We start from the raw sequence: 20,197 nt of genomic DNA, 5'->3' as shown, positions 1-20,197 counted from the left end.
CTATGGTGGTTAAAAGGAATGTTAAACCAAAACGAAGAGTTTTGAATGCCAGTAGTCTAGGAGAGCACCTATATAGTCTATCCTTCTGGAATTCAAACTGTTAAGTAGCTGAAAGCTTTTGCATATAAAGAACAATTAGTCTACTACAACATAACAAATGTGCCAATAGAGCACCGAAGTCTGACGTCACTGCCACTAGAGGGTGTTGTTTCACGGGTTCCTGGCTTTATTTTTTGTGTTGAAATACCCATTGGGGAATCTTAGATCACGTCATATAAGAGCTGTGTTCCAAACATAAACACACCACCCTGGCGTTTTTGTCATCGTTTATGATATTCATTCATATTTGATACAGCCTGTTTCTGGCGAAAATTTAATGAATTCTGCCTTAAAAGTCTTAAGAACTACTATTTCCGCGTCTGATATCACTGTCCCTACAGCAGCCGCGTTCATGGGAAATGTAGTCTTTGGGTCGTTTGACTCGTTTCTAGTGTTTATATTGTGTTACTCTTTGGGTAAATGTGTACATTTACACCTTCAGTCGATGCTTCATATCCATATGAGTAAAATCGCCGGGGTGGTGTGTTTATTTTTGGAACACAGTTCTTATATGACATGATCTAAGATTCCCCAATGAGGATATCAACACACAAAGTAAAGCCACGAACCTGCCGAAAAGCGCCCTCTACTGGCAGTGACGTCAGGACTTCGGTGCTCTAAATGACAGGCATATTAAACAGGATTCTATTATACAGTATATGGTCTCTGTCGGATGGAAACCTCAAACTGTCCAAAACTGTTCCTTTTCAGGATTCAAATTCAAAAATGGCAAAAGCAGCAGATCTACAAGCTCAAAACGCGTCACTTCGCTTCGCACGCATTTCGTGGCAGTGAATGAGTTAAGAGCAAGAACAGCAGGGGAAGGGATGCCATTTTCAACTTCAAATCAACTTCTTTTTTTTTCTAATTTTTATCCCACGATTTTGTAACCCTATTTTTTACACCCAGTGCCAATTATCTATGTAATCCTGGGCACTACCTTCCCTCTGCCAACCTAGGGAGGCCAGGGCCGAGCTCATGCCTCCTTCAAATGAACTTCAGCTTCATTGTCACATCACAGGTTTTTACTGGTGTAAAACAATACGTGTGTCATTTGTAGGAAAGGGAAGAAGAATAGAAATAAACAAATCAACAAGGTCTGATATTCCTGATAGGCAGTGGTGTAAAGTAACTAAGTACATTTACTCAAGTACTGTACTTAAATAAAAAAATTAGGTATTTTTTACTTTACTGGAGTATTTCCAATTTTCAGTACTTTTACTTCTACTCCACTACATCTCAAAGGCAAACATTATACGTTTACTTATTTGAAAACTTTAGTTACTTTGTAGATTTTGATTATTATTACAAAACATACAGTAACCACTTCAGCCCTATATACATTTCGGCCATTTGACAATAGCAGATCTACAAGCTCACAATGCGTCGACGTGTTGAGAGCTTGTAGATTTGTTATTTTCACTATATTTGAAATGGGGCTTAAAGCTGCACTGTAACTTTCCTCTTCTACCCCGGATTTGAACCCGGTTTCCTGCGCATTTGACATTTGTCATTTTTACCATTGAGCTAATAGAGCCTGCCTGCCTGCTCAGGGGTAGCTGTAGAATACAACCCTCGTAGACGTAGACGTATTTATGATTCTGACCTTTTCAATCTACGAGAGTTGTAGGGTTCACCCTCCATGGACACAGGGACTTTCTGCACTATGCCCCGTAGACACTCCAAACATGTACACATTGAAAATAAAGGTGCTTACCCCCAAGCCCCTAATGTTAACTGTCTCTACGCGGTAGTAGTTTAATGTAATAATCCATATCTTTCAATAAAGAAGTGTTTTAATGCCGTCTGTGGCCGATTCTGTGGGAAGTTCCCAATGGGCGGTAGTGACGGGTAGTGACGGGGCGCATCCGGTGAAACCCGGAATTACACTCAATGTAAACAAGGAAGTAAACAAGGGTGAAAAAATGGCGTTTTATTCTACAGCTTGCTCAGGGGATGAATTGAATCTTGACCTTCAGGTCAAAATTGGTGTCAGATCCTGTGTCTAGGTGAGACATGACCTTTGACATGATCTAAATGTCTCAATGGAAGAGCAGGGAGATGAAATACAACCACCCCAATTATATAAGTTATATTGTATTAAAATACTCTATATATTATTGTATTTACATACTGTACCATACAGATTGGACACAATCACATTGTATTCATTAAAAAAAGTGACATAGTGCCGCTTTAAGTGGTTCATTCATTATTGTTCCTATAAGCGTAATGGAGTCAAAAGTACAATATTTGTCTTTGTAATGTATAGTGGAGTAAAAGCGATAAGTATCCCCAAAAAAATCACGCCTAGTGTGAAGTGAGTGGTGCCTTTGATGCGCATGTGTTGCTCTCCTGTTTGTGTTTAATTAGTGTAACTGGTTGCATCTTTGTGTTGCAATCAGCTGCAGCCGTTGAGGCCAGACACGAACATGTTGAGGCCGTCCGCAAACATACGGACGGACGGACGGACGGACGGACGGACGGACGGACACACACGGTCAAATGTAGGAGTGGTTGGCACCACTCAAAAAATACAAATACTCAAGTAAAGTACAGATCCTCAATAAATGTACAGTACTCAAAGTAAATGTACTTTCCACCACCACTCTACTGGAGGGGGAATAAGCCCCAGATAGCTAGAGACATGCAGCACGGTGTTTATCCTCTTAATCCCCTAATCCCTCTGTAATCAGGAATACTCTCACAGTGTATCGTCTCTGTCCGCTGGAAACCTCATGTGTCCAAAACTGTTTCTTTTCAGCATTGAAATTCAAAAGCAAGAAAAGCAGCAGATCTACAAGCTCGAAACGCGTCGCTTCGCACCGCGTTTCGAGCTTGTAGATCTGCTGCTTTTCATGCTTTTGTGTGACGCTGTAGTATGATCAAATAAGGTCGTTGATTTACGGAAAAAAAACAAAAAGTTAGAATATGGAGATAAGAGGTTTCTGCCCTGACGACAACGGTATACACACACACACACACACACACACACACACACACACACACACACACACACACACACACACACACACACACACACACACACAGAGTTCACATTCACGTCATTCTGTCTGGGAGGAGGAGGTTTTTATCCACATCTGTCAGCGTTTTGTTTCCACCGCAGGTCAACAACCACCAACCACCATGATACAGCCTCAGTCTGACTCTACACCTACAGCCACCTGAACATCAGTCTGACTCTACACCTACAGCCACCTGAACATCACTCTGCTCCTCCAGCCACCTGAACATCAGACTGCTCCTCCAGCCACCTGAACATCAGTCTGCTCCTACAGCCACCTGAACATCAGTCTGCTCCTACAGCCACCTGAACATCAGTCTGCTCCTCCAGCCACCTGAACATCAGTCTGCTCCTCCAGCCACCTGAACATCAGTCTGCTCCTCCAGCCACCTGAACATCAGTCTGCTCCTACAGCCACCTGAACATCAGTCTGCTCCTACAGCCACCTGAACATCAGTCTGCTCCTCCAGCCACCATGATGACATCATACTGCTGACCCCACACTTGTGGCCAAGAGTTACCCCTGACCCCTGACCCCGGCCGGCCCACATCATCATCATCATCATTGGAAGGTAAGGTAAGGTAGGGGCACAGTGATGGAATAAGTTAAAAAAAAAAGTATCAATACCGCAATGCGGTCACACAGCACTTTTGTTCTACCTATGGGGCGGAATCAAGCCCCCAGAGTTGCTGAGAAACATTGAAGCCGCCACCCCAGTGGCCAAAGCTGGAACTGCAGGCGGGGAGAAATACATGCACGAGCAAAACATACTGAGAGATATTCATATATATAAATATGTAAACATATTATACTTAAATACATATGCATTTACATATAAATATACATCTCGAGTGTATTTAATAAATATCCCGCGTTCATTCCTTGACACACGGGCTGCCGTAGGACGCAAAAAGGACACTAGTGCGCATGTTCATAACTCTATGGTGTGTCCAAAAACGACTCAATAATTCTACTTCCGGCAGACTTCCAGGTGCTTCAAAACGCCACTGAGCACATGCATTGAAATGGTAGCTGGGGGCGGGGCAATCCGCCCTCTAGTTATATTATACCTCTATGGCTTTTCCAATGGGAATGGCGTGGTTTGATGGTCTTGCGCATCTTTCCGCGTGTCGCGTACACCTTGCGTTCATGCTAGTGATGAGCGGGCCGACCCGTAACCCGCGGGACCCGCGGGTCAACCCGCGGCGCGGGTGGGTCGAGTCAGGATTTCAGAGGCAATTATGCGGGCTGCGGGTGAGCGGGTCAGCCGCTCTCACACGCAAAACAAAATAAAAATCACATGCTCTTGTTTTGTCTTTATTCCTAATAAGAATAACAATAAAACAGTTTGAATACACTTGGGGTGTATACTTGAAGATTATTTTTCTTAATGATTTTACCGTTTCTTTTTTTTACCGCGGGTCGCGGGGCGGGTTGAGCCATAGATTTATATATGGGTTCGTGGGGCGGGTTGAGGCGGGTTGGGTTCCGTCGCGGGGGGGGGCGGGTCATGAAAAAACCCGACCCGCACATCACTAGTTCATGCTCTCTATACGCCTGCTGGTACATGCCATACCATACAGGTACCATATATATATATATATATATATATATATATATATATATATATATATATATATACTGCTGGTACATGCCATACCATACAGGTACCATATGTATATATATATATATATATATATTATATATATATATATATATATATATATATATATATATATATATATATATATATATATATATATATATATATACATACATACTGCTGGTACATGCCATACTGGCTGCAAAAAACTGTCGGCCGTTCATTCTTTTAAGCATCAATGTTACTAAAATAGGTCTATTTACTACCACAAACTGTATATCGTTGCTGTCAGGCAGAAACCTCTCCATATTTTCTACTTGGCCTACTTGTCACACAAAAACATAAAAAATAGCAGATCTACATTAAGCTCGAAACACTGCGTGAAGCTCAATCTGCTATTCTTGCAATTGTTTTTATTTGAATCCTGAGAAGTAACAGTTTTGTACACATGAGGTTTCCACCCGACAGAGACGATATAGATGGGTTTCCTGTTTGTAGGATGATGCGCGCGCAGTGGAGGGTTGAGCAGTAGAGGGCGCTATTACCCGCAGCAGCTCTAGTCAAATGTACATTCATAAAAGAAATGGTCTTCACCGGGTTTAATGAAAGTAGATTAAATGATGCAGTTTGTAATATCTTCTTTACTCAATAAAAATGATTTGTCGGAAGTTGGATCTGTTTGTATATAATAGCAGCATTATGCCTATTATGCCTATAATAGCAGCATTATGCCTATCTAAATCCCGAAAATAACAACAGAGTGAATGGCGCTTCCGGTTCGTTCTACCCCACGCATGCGCAGATTGCGCACTCTGCTCTGTGATGACGTCGCGCGGAAACCCATCTATAGAACCAACGCTGAAAACCTTTCGTCCTGATTATTCTGGTGTTTAAAATAACCAAACACAATTGTCCCTGAAAACTAATCAATCATTGTCAACATTAATACATGTAATGAATAGTAACCTCTCCATACGTTTAGTCCATGACAACACAATGGAAAGCCGTAGCAGATAAAGCTTGTTGTACGTTTTATTTATAGGAGAAATACTGGACCCTTAACCCTTAACCCTTGGACCCTTGAGCTAAAAAGCTTTATTTTACACTTTGGCTATTCAAAAATAGCAGATCTACAAGCTCATAGCGTGGCACCGGGTGCCGCGCTATGAGCTTGTAGATCTGCTATTTTTGAAAAAAAAATCTGAAAATCTATCATTTTTATTATAATTGTTTGTTGAGATGTTTGATTAGTTGGAATAACCGTCTCACCCTCTGCCAGTGTTTCCATGTCTGCTTATTATAAGCGACATTGGGCTTGTTTTTCTGTAAAGTCACTTGTAAATATTGTTAGTAGCGGGTTGCGTTTCTTTTGGGCTTGTTTCTACAGTGTAGTTGTTGCTTATTTGGGCTTTAATGCTTCATAAAGTTGTTTAAACCAGTGGTTCTCAAACATTTTCATGTCAAGAAGGATTGATTATTATCACAAAACATACATTACCCACTTCAGCCCTATATTCACCTGTTTCCTAGGCTTTTCACTTCCTGTGTGTGTTCCACTTCCTGTCGATTTGATCCAATGAAATCCAATGAAACTGGTCAGATGACTAATGATATCCAGTGAAATCCGACAGGAAGTGGAAAACACACAGCCTAGGAAACAGGTGAATACATTTCGGCCATTTGAAAACAGACGATCTACAAGCTCACAATGCGTCGCATTGTGACACATTGTGAGCTTGTAGATCTGCTAATGATTTCTATACATTTCATATATATGAAAACTTGTGGGACATTCTGCATAATGAGTAGGCCTACTTTATACTTTTTGGTACTTTAAGAACATTTTCATACCAATACTTTTGTGCTTTTACTCAAGTGCATTTTTTATTCGGTACTCTTACTTGTAAGAGAGTATTTCTACATTGCAGTTTTGATACTTTTACTCAAGTAAAAAAATTGAGTACTTTTTCCACCACTGCTTTTGGGCTTGGGTTTTTATAGACCTGGTTAATTATTTATTTCGTTAAAAAAAACACTGCCCTCTACAGGCAGGAATGCCTCACTCCGTTCCCAGCATGGTGTCCTCCAGCATCTCCATCAGCATGATGGCCTCCTCCATCCTCCTCCTCCTCCTCCTCCTCCTGCCTCTCTCGTCGGAGGCCTCCTCCTCCTCCTCCTCCTCCTCCTCCTCAGAGAGGAAGAAGCTCCTGTGTCCGGGGGAGTGCGTGTGCTACGAGGCGTCCAGCCTGGTGGACTGCGCGTCCCGCGGCCTGACCCACATCCCGCACCACGTGCCCCACGGCACCTGGCTGCTGGACCTGACCCGCAACCAGCTGAGCGAGGTCCGCAGCAGCACCTTCAGCGGCCTGTGGTCCCTGAGGATCCTCCTCATGTCCAACAACAGCATCCAGGCTCTGCAGCCACAGGTTAGACACTAGTGTTGGAAAGTAACTAAAGTAATATGTAACTTAAAGTAATATAATTTTTTTTTCCAGTAACTAGTAAAGTAACTAATTACTTTTGGCAGGGAGTAATAAGTAAAGTAACTATATTACGATGTTTTAGTAACTTTTCCAACACAGTGTTGGAAAGTAACTAAAGTAATATGTAACTTATAAAGTAATATTATTATTTGTTCCAGTAACTAGTAAAGTAACTAATTACTTTTGGCAGGGAGTAATAAGTAAAGTAACTATATTATTTTTTAAACAAGTAATATGTAATAAGTAATGTATTACTATGTTTTAGTAACTTTTCCAACACTGTTAGACACCAATACCACCACCAAGTTAGTGATGTGTCGTTCATGATCGATTCGTTCAAAAGAACTAGTTCATTTGCCGTGAACGTGAACGAGCTCGTTCACTTACTGAAACCGTTACGTTCACGCGCGACGTTAAAAAAACCCCGCTCCCGCGATGGTGTTTTACACACATTATAAAACACACATTAACCACTTTAGCCCTATTATATAACTAGGCTATTTGAAAATAGCCGATCTACAAGCTCACAACGCGTCGCATGGCGACGCGTTAGATCGGCTATTTTCAAATGTGTTAGTACTTTTACTTTTGGTACTTTATATTTTGATGCCAATACTTTTGTACTTTTACTCAAGTACATTTTGAACTCTAGAAAATAGCGCTACTGAACGAGAACGTGAACGAATCATTTGAACGAATCATTGCCGTGAACGTGAACGAAATCGTTCGTTCACTGAAATGAACTTTTTTTCCCACCACTACACCAAGTGCCAGTGTTAAAGGGATAGTTCACCCCCAAAATGATTTTTTTTCTATGTATTTCTCACTCCATGGAGACAATGATTTGATGACCAGCGGACCGGTAGGCAGCGGTTCCGGAAGGAGACACAAAGGGGAGACTCTTTGTGTCTCCTACCGGAACCGCTGCCGGTTTGACCTTAAAACATCCCTTACAACTTTCACTGTCATTTATACCTGTGTGTGTGGGCAGCTTTTTTCTATGATTTACATATCGATGTCGTTTGCTCTCGTTTCCAGTCGCTGTCGTCCCTGCAATTCCTGGAGCGTCTGGACCTGAGCTTCAACCAGCTGGTGTGGCTCCCCCGGGACTTCTCCCAGAGCCTGTACTCGCTGCAGGAGCTGCGTCTGGACCACAACCTCCTGCAGGGCCTGACGGCCCCGTCGCTGGCCCACTTCGACAGCCTGAGGAAGCTGGACCTGAGCTACAACCAGATCACTGCTCTGGAGGTGGGCAAGGACCACACCCAGTAGCCATGCGTGTCAGACAGTGTCCTTAACCCGTTCAGTGCGGGAACGCTTCTGTGTTATTTTTAGATTTCTTTGGCTATTCAAAAATAGCAGATCGACAACAACGTGCTATGAGCTTGTGGATCTGCTGAAAATCGTGAAAATGTGTGCATATATATATATATATATATATATATATATATATATATATATATATATATATATATATATATATATGTCACAGGGTGAATGGAGATCCAGGGTGATTGAAGACAGAGCGCTCGTTTTTAGGCACGGGGCTTCGGGGCGAGGCGGGGCTTTTCGAGACAGGGTTTATTAGCGAGGCTCGCGAGGAGGAGGAGGAGGAGGAGCCTCCTCCTCGCGAGCCTCGCGTAATAAACCGGAGGAGGAGAAGGCGGAGAGGCGGGGCTTTGATGCGCCGACGCGGACCTGTCTTTTGTTGTTCCCCCCCACATAGCAACCAGGAAGCTACGCTAGGGGAACGCTGAACACACGTTCACACGCACAAGCTTGTCCATGACGGAGGCGCGCCGACTCAGCAGAGCTTGAGGCCGAGGAGGCGCGCCCTCGCTCCGTCTAGTGTTGCTTCTACAGAATTGCTGGGTGGGTGGTAAAAACGAGCGCGCTTTCTTCAATCACCCTGGTTCTCCAAACACCCTGTAACATATATATATATATATATATATATATATATATATATATATATATATATATATATATATATATATATGAGCTTGTAGATCTGCTATTTTGAATAGCCCAACGAAATCTAAAAATGACACAGATGCGTTCCCGGTCTTAATGGGTTAACAGTATTGTACTGTTATTACTTCAGAGCTGAGGATAACACAGTATAGAAATAGTAAAAGTCCTGTATTCTACATTTTACTTGAGTAAAAGTGCAGAAGTACTGGCATCAAAATATACTTAAAAAGCCAAACAACTCATTATGCAGAATGTGACATTTCACATGTTTTTTTCCCCCCAAAAGTTTTCAAAATGTGTAGTAGAAATCTGAACCTTTTAAACTAGTCCTTTTCCTGATAAAGTTGTTCTTATCTTGTTTCTGTCTTCTGTAAAGCGACTTTGAGTACCTTGAAAAGTGCTGTATAAATGTATGTATTATTATTATTAAATCTATTGAAAAATCGACATACTCAGGAAACGTTAAAGACGGGGTGTCGTGATTTTCTGTGATCCCCCCCCCCCTAAAACATAATCATCAGGTATTATGGTTATACTAGGAGGAAGATTTTTTTCAAAAAAGTGTACAGAAATTGTTAAAATTATGTTTTTATGTGGACACGCCTCCAGTTCATTAAGTATACCTGGTTCTCACCTTAGCACCTCCTCCACCACCTTAGCACCACCCACCTGTCCTAGTCCCTCCTCCTCCTCATGCCCACACCTGTTGTGTTATGATAATGAGGGGGAGGGTATATTTTTACTATGTCACTAAAGCGCTGTTTCTCTATTGGCACGTTTGACCCTCAAGGTTTCAGCCTCCAGGTAGAAACTCAAAATAGTCATAGAAGACATAAAAACACCATAAAAACACCATCAGGGGGCTTAATGAAGTTCTATCAACCTCATAGACACATGAAAAACCATGGCACCACCTCTTTAAAGTACCTCAATGCTGAATAAATGAACGTAGTTCCTTTCCGACCCTCTGAAGGTTGGGGTTTTCAACAGCCTCTCGCGGCTGAACTTCCTCAACCTGGAGGGGAACCGGCTGGACGCCGTGCCGGAGGGCCTTTTGACCAGGCAGCAGAGGCTGGAGGTTCTGCTCCTGGGACACAACAACCTGACGGACCTGGACCAGGAGGCCCTGGCCCCACTGAGGAGCCTGAGCCTGCTGGGGCTGCAGGGCAACCAGATGGTGCATCTTAACTTCAAGGTAGGATATAACACACGTTAACCACTTAAACCCTGGTCTCGCGTAGCCAGACCACTATTACACAATCTCTGAATGTTACATAGAGTCCAATCTGGGGACCCATAGTCAAAAAAACTGAAACAAGATATGACACAGTCATATTATACCAGGTTGCTTATTTCTCTCACTAAACATGGCAACATTTTTACATCCCATATTCTGAGAGGACATTGAGCAACAGCGCCACTTACCATAGAGTTACATACAGTGGCCGAACACAGTATTGTGGGTCGTCTCGTCTTTAGATCCCATATTCTGAGAGTACATTGAGCCCTCATTGTCTAAAAAAACAGCCAATGAGGAACAAGTCATGACTAGCTGAAGTCTATCTATAGACCAGGTCTGCAACCTGGTAAAAAAAAACAGCGCCCTTTGATTTTGACTCTGGGGGGACCTCCCAATAGAATGTGGATAACCGGATGTTGGCCGTTAGCTCCGCCCTCAGCCCCCCACTTCCAAACCACGTGTCTTTGTTTACATTCCTAACTATACATCTTGTAACAGGAGCTAACAGATTCAGCTGTGGAGCTCTGAATCTGTCTTGAGAGATTATATAGAGTCTGGAACTACACCTCCTGAATGTTATATAGCAGGGGTACTCAACAACAAATCTTGAAGGTCCACAAATACGTTTTTGAATAAGGCTAGGGTCCGCACATGCACGCGCGCGCAGCGTTTTTTCCCGCGGATTTCGGCGGATTCGGGTACTTTTCCCCCCGTTTTTTGTTACTTCATTTCGGTTTAGGGTCAATTGTGACTCGCGATCGCGGTAACTCGCAGATTAATAGCCTAGAAATAATTTATTGGGATTTTTTCTTTTTTTTATTTATTTTTATTATAATTTTCCCAGGGTCCGCAGAGAGGTGTCGTCCGGTCATGGACCGCGGTCCGCCTGTTGAGGACCCCTGTTATATAGAGTCTGGAACTACACCTCCTGAATGTTATATAGAGTCTGGAACTACACCTCCTGAATGTTATATAGAGTCTGGAACTACACCTCCTGAATGTTATATAGAGTCTGGAACTACACCTCCTGAATGTTATATATAGTCTGGACTCACTTAAGTCCATTTAGGCTCTTTATTTATTAACTCATAGCTCCCCAGCACACAGCGTCAAAACCGGACGTTTCGGCCCAGAGGCCTTCTTCAGCGTATATGACAACACATTGTTTTTGTGTCACTTATAAAGGGACCTTGGTGCAACGCACAGAGCGGTCCGGGTAACAACAAAATAAGACAGTCATTTTTTAACAGTCATTTTTTAACACAAAGGGTCACCATAAAACAGAAAAGTATATAGAAAAAAGAGAAAGAAAGAAAAATAATTATTACCTAGAACACGATTTTTTAGCAGTAAAGCGGCAGTTTTACAACCTTAGTCTGTGCGAGTCCCTCAGTACTCCTTCATAAATTCTTTAGCTTGAGGACGAAAAGAATCTGTAGTACTGACAGTGCTTTCGAAAGACAAGCTAAGGACTTGTGCGATCGTTTCAAAACTAAAGGTTATTGTGATAAAGTGCTAAGTGTTAATGTACAGAGAGCTCGAGAGAAAGAGAGGTCTAGCTTGTTAACTCCAAAACCTGCTCGTGCAGGGGAGTCAAAGATAGTTTTGTCCACTACCTATTCCCCTTTGTGCATTGATATTAAGAATTCTGTGAAAAAATACTGGTATGTGTTATCGAGTGATCCTAATGTGGGTCATGTTTTCAAGGAGCCCCCCATCTTTGCACACAAACGTGCCAAAAATGTGAGGGACTCTTTAGTGAGGGCAGACTGTTATGTTCCACCACAGCATTTTATGTCAGATTTGCCTACGGGCAACTTTCCGTGTTACAACTGTGTTCATTGCAATGCAATGATCAGAGGGAATCATGTATTACATCCACATTCAGGAAAAAAGATTGATGTTAAAAGCATTATCACCTGTAAAACTAAGTGTGTGGTCTATCTGCTAAAATGCCCTTGTGGCCTTTGTTATGTGGGTAAAACCAAAAGAGAACTTAAAGTTAGAATTTCAGAACATAAAAGTAATAGAAACAAGGATGAAAAATCACCTGTTGCTAGACATTTTAATGCGGTGGGACATGAAGTCTGTGCTTTAAGGTTTCAGGGTATTGAGGCAATATTGCCCTTAAAAAGAGGTGGGGATCGTGAAAAACTTCTATTGCAACGAGAGGCATGGTGGATACACTATCTCCAAACAGAACACCCTAAAGGTCTAAATGAAGAACTCTTATTAGGTTGTTTCTTATAGTGTTTATTGTGTGTAAAACAGACAGAGCATACCACTTGAGAGTGAAATGAGTTTATTTTGTAGAGCAATGAATTGATGATGTGACAATGAATGATTAATGCCTCCTTTTCAAGTGACATTGTGTATACTTCGGTATTTAAAAAATGTGTTTTACATTTTTTATAAATGTGCAAGTCTTGAATGAAATCTGAGTTTGTCTTTATGAAGGAGTACTGAGGGACTCGCACAGACTAAGGTTGTAAAACTGCCGCTTTACTGCTAAAAAATCGTGTTCTAGGTAATAATTATTTTTCTTTCTTTCTCTTTTTTCTATATACTTTTCTGTTTTATGGTGACCCTTTGTGTTAAAAAATGACTGTTAAAAAATGACTGTCTTATTTTGTTGTTACCCGGACCGCTCTGTGCGTTGCACCAAGGTCCCTTTATAAGTGACACAAAAACAATGTGTTGTCATATACGCTGAAGAAGGCCTCTGGGCCGAAACGTCCGGTTTTGACGCTGTGTGCTGGGGAGCTATGAGCTAATAAATAAAGAGCCTAAATGGACTTAAGTGAGTGCTGGCATTCCTTTCTATGAACTGTATCTGCCTGAGCCGTGCACCCTGTACTTTGATACTTCGAAAACTCGTCTTGAGTGCTTGCTTCCTTCCTTTTCAATATATAGTCTGGAACTACACCTCCTGAATGTTATATAGAGTCTGGAACTACACCTCCTGAATGTTATATAGAGTCTGGAACTACACCTCCTGAATGTTATATAGAGTCTGGAACTACACTTCCTGAATGTTATATAGAGTCTGGAACTACACCTCCTGAATGTTATATAGAGTCTGGAACTACACTTCCTGAATGTTATATAGAGTCTGGAACTACACCTCCTGAATGTTATATATAGTCTGGAACTACACCTCCTGAATGTTATATAGAGTCTGGAACTACACCTCCTGAATGTTATATAGAGTCTGGAACTACACTTCCTGAATGTTATATAGAGTCTGGAACTACACCTCCTGAATGTTATATAGAGTCTGAAACTACACCTCCTGAATGTTATATAGAGTCTGGAACTACACCTCCTGAATGTTATATAGAGTCTAGAACTACACCTCCTGAATGTTATATAGAGTCTAGAACTACACCTCCTGAATGTTATATATAGTCTGGAACTACACCTCCTGAATGTTATATAGAGTCTGGAACTACACCTCCTGAATGTTATATAGAGTCTGAAACTACACCTCCTGAATGTTATATAGAGTCTGGAACTACACCTCCTGAATGTTATATAGAGTCTGGAACTACACCTCCTGAATGTTATATAGAGTCTGAAACTACACCTCCTGAATGTTATATAGAGTCTGGAACTACACCTCCTGAATGTTATATAGAGTCTAGAACTACACCTCCTGAATGTTATATATAGTCAGGAACTACACCTCCTGAATGTTATATAGAGTCTGGAACTACACCTCCTGAATGTTATATATAGTCTGGAACTACACCTCCTGAATGTTATATAGAGTCTGAAACTACACCTCCTGAATGTTATATAGAGTCTGGAACTACACCTCCTGAATGTTATATAGAGTCTGGAACTACACCTCCTGAATGTTATATAGAGTCTGAAACTACACCTCCTGAATGTTATATAGAGTCTGGAACTACACCTCCTGAATGTTATATAGAGTCTAGAACTACACCTCCTGAATGTTATATATAGTCAGGAACTACACCTCCTGAATGTTATATAGAGTCTGGAACTACACCTCCTGAATGTTATATAGAGTCTGGAACTACACCTCCTGAATGTTATATAGAGTCTGAAACTACACCTCCTGAATGTTATATAGAGTCTGGAACTACACCTCCTGAATGTTATATAGAGTCTGGAACTACACCTCCTGAATGTTATATAGAGTCTGGAACTACACCTCCTGAATGTTATATAGAGTCTGGAACTACACCTCCTGAATGTTATATAGAGTCTAGAACTACACCTCCTGAATGTTATATATAGTCAGGAACTACACCTCCTGAATGTTATATAGAGTCTGGAACTACACCTCCTGAATGCTATATAGAGTCTGGAACTACACCTCCTGAATGCTATATAGAGTCTGGAACTACACCTCCTGAATGTTATATAGAGTCTAGAACTACACCTCCTGAATGTTATATAGAGTCTGGAACTACACCTCCTGAATGTTATATAGAGTCTGGAACTACACCTCCTGAATGTTATATAGAGTCTGGAACTACACCTCCTGAATGTTATATAGAGTCTGGAACTACACCTCCTGAATGTTATATATAGTCTGGAACTACACCTCCTGAATGTTATATAGAGTCTAGAACTACACCTCCTGAATGTTATATAGAGTCTGGAACTACACCTCCTGAATGTTATATAGAGTCTAGAACTACACCTCCTGAATGTTATATAGAGTCTAGAACTACACCTCCTGAATGTTATATAGAGTCTAGAACTACACCTCCTGAATGTTATATAGAGTCTAGAACTACACCTCCTGAATGTTATATAGAGTCTGGAACTACACCTCCTGAATGTTATATAGAGTCTGGAACTACACCTCCTGAATGTTATATAGAGTCTAGAACTACACCTCCTGAATGTTATATAGAGTCTGAAACTACACCTCCTGAATGTTATATAGAGTCTGGAACTACACCTCCTGAATGTTATATAGAGTCTAGAACTACACCTCCTGAATGTTATATATAGTCAGGAAATACACCTCCTGAATGTTATATAGAGTCTGGAACTACACCTCCTGAATGTTATATAGAGTCTGGAACTACACCTCCTGAATGTTATATAGAGTCTGAAACTACACCTCCTGAATGTTATATAGAGTCTGGAACTACACCTCCTGAATGTTATATAGAGTCTGGAACTACACCTCCTGAATGTTATATAGAGTCTGAAACTACACCTCCTGAACGTTATATAGAGTCTGGAACTACACCTCCTGAATGTTATATAGAGTCTAGAACTACACCTCCTGAATGTTATATAGAGTCTAGAACTACACCTCCTGAATGTTATATATAGTCAGGAACTACACCTCCTGAATGTTATATATAGTCAGGAACTACACCTCCTGAATGTTATATAGAGTCTGGAACTACACCTCCTGAATGCTATATAGAGTCTGGAACTACACCTCCTGAATGCTATATAGAGTCTGGAACTACACCTCCTGAATGCTATATAGAGTCTAGAACTACACCTCCTGAATGTTATATAGAGTCTGGAACTACACCTCCTGAATGTTATATAGAGTCTGGAACTACACCTCCTGAATGTTATATAGAGTCTGGAACTACACCTCCTGAATGTTATATAGAGTCTAGAACTACACCTCCTGAATGTTATATAGAGTCTAGAACTACACCTCCTGAATGTTATATAGAGTCTAGAACTACACCTCCTGAATGTTATATAGAGTCTAGAACTACACCTCCTGAATGTCTACAAAATGTCTTCTAAATCATAACAGTTTTCCAAGGACCCTTGGTGGTCCCCGGACCCCACTTTGAGAACCAATGTTTTAAACGTGTGTGTGTGTGTGTGTGTGTGTGTGTGTGTGTGTGTGTGTGTGTGTGTGTGTGTGTGTGTGTGTGTGTGTGTGTGTGTGTGTGTGTGTGTGTGTGTGTGTGTGTGTGTGTGTGTGTGTGCGCGCGCGCGCGTCTTCCCCAGACCTTGGTCAGCCTGCACACGGTCAGCACTCACGTGCAGCTGTCTCTGAACCCGTGGTTCTGCGACTGCGACCTGCACCGCGTCTTCAGCAAGATCCAGCACGTCCGCCACCTGCACGTCGAGGACTACCACAGCATCCAGTGCCACGCCCCGCCGCCCTCCGCCGGCCAATCGCTGGCCACCATGGACGCCGAGCTGTGCATGGTGGAGACGCTGACGGTGCTGGGCATCACCGGCACCGTCATGCTGGCCGTGGTGGGAGCCCTGTTCAAGGCCGAGCGCAACCGCAAGAGCAAGAAGGAGGCGGCGAGCGGCGACGGGGGAGGAGGAGACTCGCCGGGTCCTGACATGAAGCTACGGCGGTTCTCGCTGGGCCTGTGAACCCCACGTTTTAACCCTGTGAGAAAATTATCATATTTGAACTGGAGACCCCCCCCACAAATAACCATATTTTAACTGGGGACCCCCTTAAAATAACTATATTTGAACTGGGGACCCCCTAAAATAATCATATTTTAACTGGGGACCCCCTTAAAATAACTATATTTGAACTGGGGACCCCCTAAAATAACTATATTTGAACTGGGGACCCCCTAAAATAACTATATTTTAACTGGGGACCCCCCACCCTGACAAGTACTTGGAGTTGTAGGCATTGCATTTAGTTTGACTCGATTCCACAGGTAAACATTGTGAAAATAGCCAAACTACATCTACTACTATTTTCACAATGTTTACCTCTTTATTATGTCAAATTTGACTTTCACGTAAAGAATATATACATGGTCGTTTGACGGCCATGTAGTCTTATGCAAAGGTTAAAATGTAATTTAGATATCATGTTATGTAGACAAATGCCAGGTTCATTTGCTGACCTGGCATCCTATAGTTTCAATAGTTTCAATGTACAGATTATAATCTTTTGATAGTCTATTGTTTAGACTGATGCTAGGTTCTTGGTCTATAGTTTACTGAGACACTACACTGTCTCTGTATTCTATGATCCTATAGTTTACTGAGACACTACACTGTCTCTCTGTATTCTATGATCCTATAGTTTACTGAGACACTACACTGTCTCTCTGTATTCTATGATCCTATAGTTTACTGAGACACTACACTGTCTCTCTGTGTTCTATGTATGTTTACCTTGTTTATTGTCATTCTGGATAAAGAGCGTCTTCTTTTTAAATAAAGAGCGACTTTTCAGCCCGCGACCCCAAAATAATGCGGCCATTGACTCGCGACCCCACCTAACCCTGGGTTAAAAATCTACATTTTTACGTGTAAAAGTTATACTTTTAGTATGACTTTTGACTGTAGGACTGCTACTTGTACTGTTAATAATCGTGTTCATATAGAATTCATTCAATCACATTTACAGTACCTAATGAGATGGGTCAAATGTACTAATTTTTAGATTGTATTTCATTCATTCTGTTGAAATCTTTTTTTTTTTGGGGGGAAGATATTTTAATGACCCAAAATAATTTCGCGACCCCACCGTCAGTGTCCTACGACCCCAACTTTGGGAACCCCTGTTCTAAATGACTACATTTAAATTGTATATTGTTGTTGTCGGGCAGAAACCTCCTATATTCGAACTTTTTGTTTTTCCTCATAAATTAACGGCCTATACGTGATCATACTACAGCGTGTCACATAAATGTATCAAAAGTAGTAGATCTACAAGCTCGCATTTTGAGCTTGTAGAATTTTTATCTTGAAAAGTATCATTTTTGGGGATTACAGTATGAGGTTCCCACCAAGACAGAGACAATATATAAAGTTGAAACATGGACGATATAATACATATCAATGTGAATCACAAAATGTTCTCATCCGTTATTCATTTTATAACTACAACCTAATATTTAATTTAAGAGATAATATCCTTGTTTTTTTTTTTTTTTTTTTTTTATCTAAAAATCCAAAAGCAAGCATAGGCTACAGTTGTTGAGTTGAGTTATAAAATGAATGGCAAATGAGAACATTTTTGTGATTTAAATTGTGTTTTTAAGATGTTTTTGGGGGCTTTTTGCCTTTATTGATATATTACAGTAGGCTGACAGAAAATGGAGAGAGAGATGGGGGGGGGGGGGGGGTGACACGCAGCAAAGGTCGTCGGGATCGGGAGTCGAACCCGCGACGCGCTGTCAGGCTGGCATTGCAGCCTATAGGGTTCCTGGACCGCCACGCAGCTGCGGCCCAGAGGCCTAAATTGTGTGAATATGTAATAGATTATGTACTATATAACTATGTTACTTGATGACACTTTACTTACTGTTTATGTACTTTTGCAGCTCTGATATTTTTGATGAAGAGATTCAGCGTAGACGGGGGGGGGGGGGGGGAAGGAGCGGACCATGTTTAGATACCTGGGGAACACCGGTGACCGGTATATACAGTGTGGAGTTTTAAGTGGTTAAGGGATCGTAAAAGAACCTCTGTGTCTGAAAGGGAAGAAGAAGAAACATAAATGGTTCTCCTGTGGCATCACGCAGTTTTGGTTCCAGTTGGCGCCATTATTTTTCTGTGTGTGTAATGAACCTTACCTTAAGCCTGCAGTGTTGCCAGGTATTGCAAGAGAACACACACACACACACACACTCACACTCACACTCACACACACACACACACTCACACTCACACACACACACACACACACACACACACACACACACACACACACACACACACACACACACACACACACACACACACACACACATCCCGCAACTACCAATATTTACAAGGGACTTCACAGGAAAAACAAGCCCAAAGTTGCTTATAATAAGTGGACTTGGCAACGCTTCCAGCCCGCCCCTTGGCACTGCTGGTTGCAACATAGACTGTGGACTGCAGCTTTACTTACCCTCTGTGGAGGCTTTGGTTGTATTCACCCACTGTGACCCGTTTTGTGCGCACAATGTTTTGTGTTGAGTGTAAACTTGAACATGGCATATGATTTGACTACTAATTACAGCTGTTATTTTGTCTATTCTATCTTAACACTTGTGTGCTCCCGAAAATAATCAATTAAAATGTCCTTTGACACAAAGCTTCTTCTATCTGGAATGTATCACCAACACACATTATTACGTTGTTTATACGGCTCCTTACAGTTAAGTTTCATTATTTATGTATTTATTTTAAACCTTTTGTTTTACAATTTCAGTAATTTTTTTTAGTTTATATATTGTACATGTTATTTATGTTAGGGGTGAGATTCAAAATGGTCAGAACCAGGGTTTTGTGTAATAAAAATAAAGGAGTATACATTTGAGGGTGGGTGGACTGGACGGTGGGTGGACCAGACGGCGGACGTCACAATCGTAACATCTGGACTTGTGAGGCGCGCGGTTGCTTCGATCTGCATCAAACTTGGGGCAGTTTAATATATTCAAGTGTGTGCCATAGTAAGCACCTTAGAAAACAGGTAAGACTAAAAACATCAAAGAGGAAAGTATGTAAGTGCGACAACAACAAAGTCACACGTCACACACAACAAGCAGATCAAGACATGAACTTAAATGTGATTAAAGTCTAAAGAATAAAAGTGTGTTTTAAGAAGGGATAAGACCTGGAACGCATCTGTGTCACTTTTTGATTTGAGCTAAAAAGCATTGTTTTACACTTTGGCTATTCAAAAAATTGCAGATATACAAGCTCATGAGCTCATGAGCTATGAGCTTGTATATCTGCTATTTTTTTTAAATCGAGAAAATGTGTCCAAATTAATATATTTATCTTTTAAAGCGAACATTTTTAACTCAAGTCTTTGCTTCTGTGGGTCCCTGGA

The 20,197-nt window shown here is 41.4% G+C and overlaps 1 protein-coding gene across 1 annotated transcript; it reads left to right on the top strand.

Moving 5' to 3' along the window:
• Positions 1-6,782: 6,782 nt before the first annotated feature.
• LOC308105216 (uncharacterized protein) lies at positions 6,783-16,776 on the top strand (the record flags this gene model as incomplete). The annotated part of the gene is made up of 4 exons (XM_080455851.1): positions 6,783-7,154; positions 8,250-8,459; positions 10,159-10,380; positions 16,396-16,776. The coding sequence occupies 4 exons, from the start codon at positions 6,783-6,785 to the stop codon at positions 16,774-16,776; spliced, it is 1,185 nt and encodes a 394-aa protein (XP_080311977.1).
• Positions 16,777-20,197: the final 3,421 nt, after the last annotated feature.

This window comes from Gymnoscopelus braueri (assembly GCF_963280865.1).
Source record: "Gymnoscopelus braueri genome assembly, chromosome: 17".
NCBI classification, from domain to species: Eukaryota; Metazoa; Chordata; class Actinopteri; order Myctophiformes; family Myctophidae; genus Gymnoscopelus; species Gymnoscopelus braueri.
The sequence above is the reverse complement of the archived record's forward strand: the minus strand, read 5'-3'. Positions and strand labels throughout refer to the sequence as shown.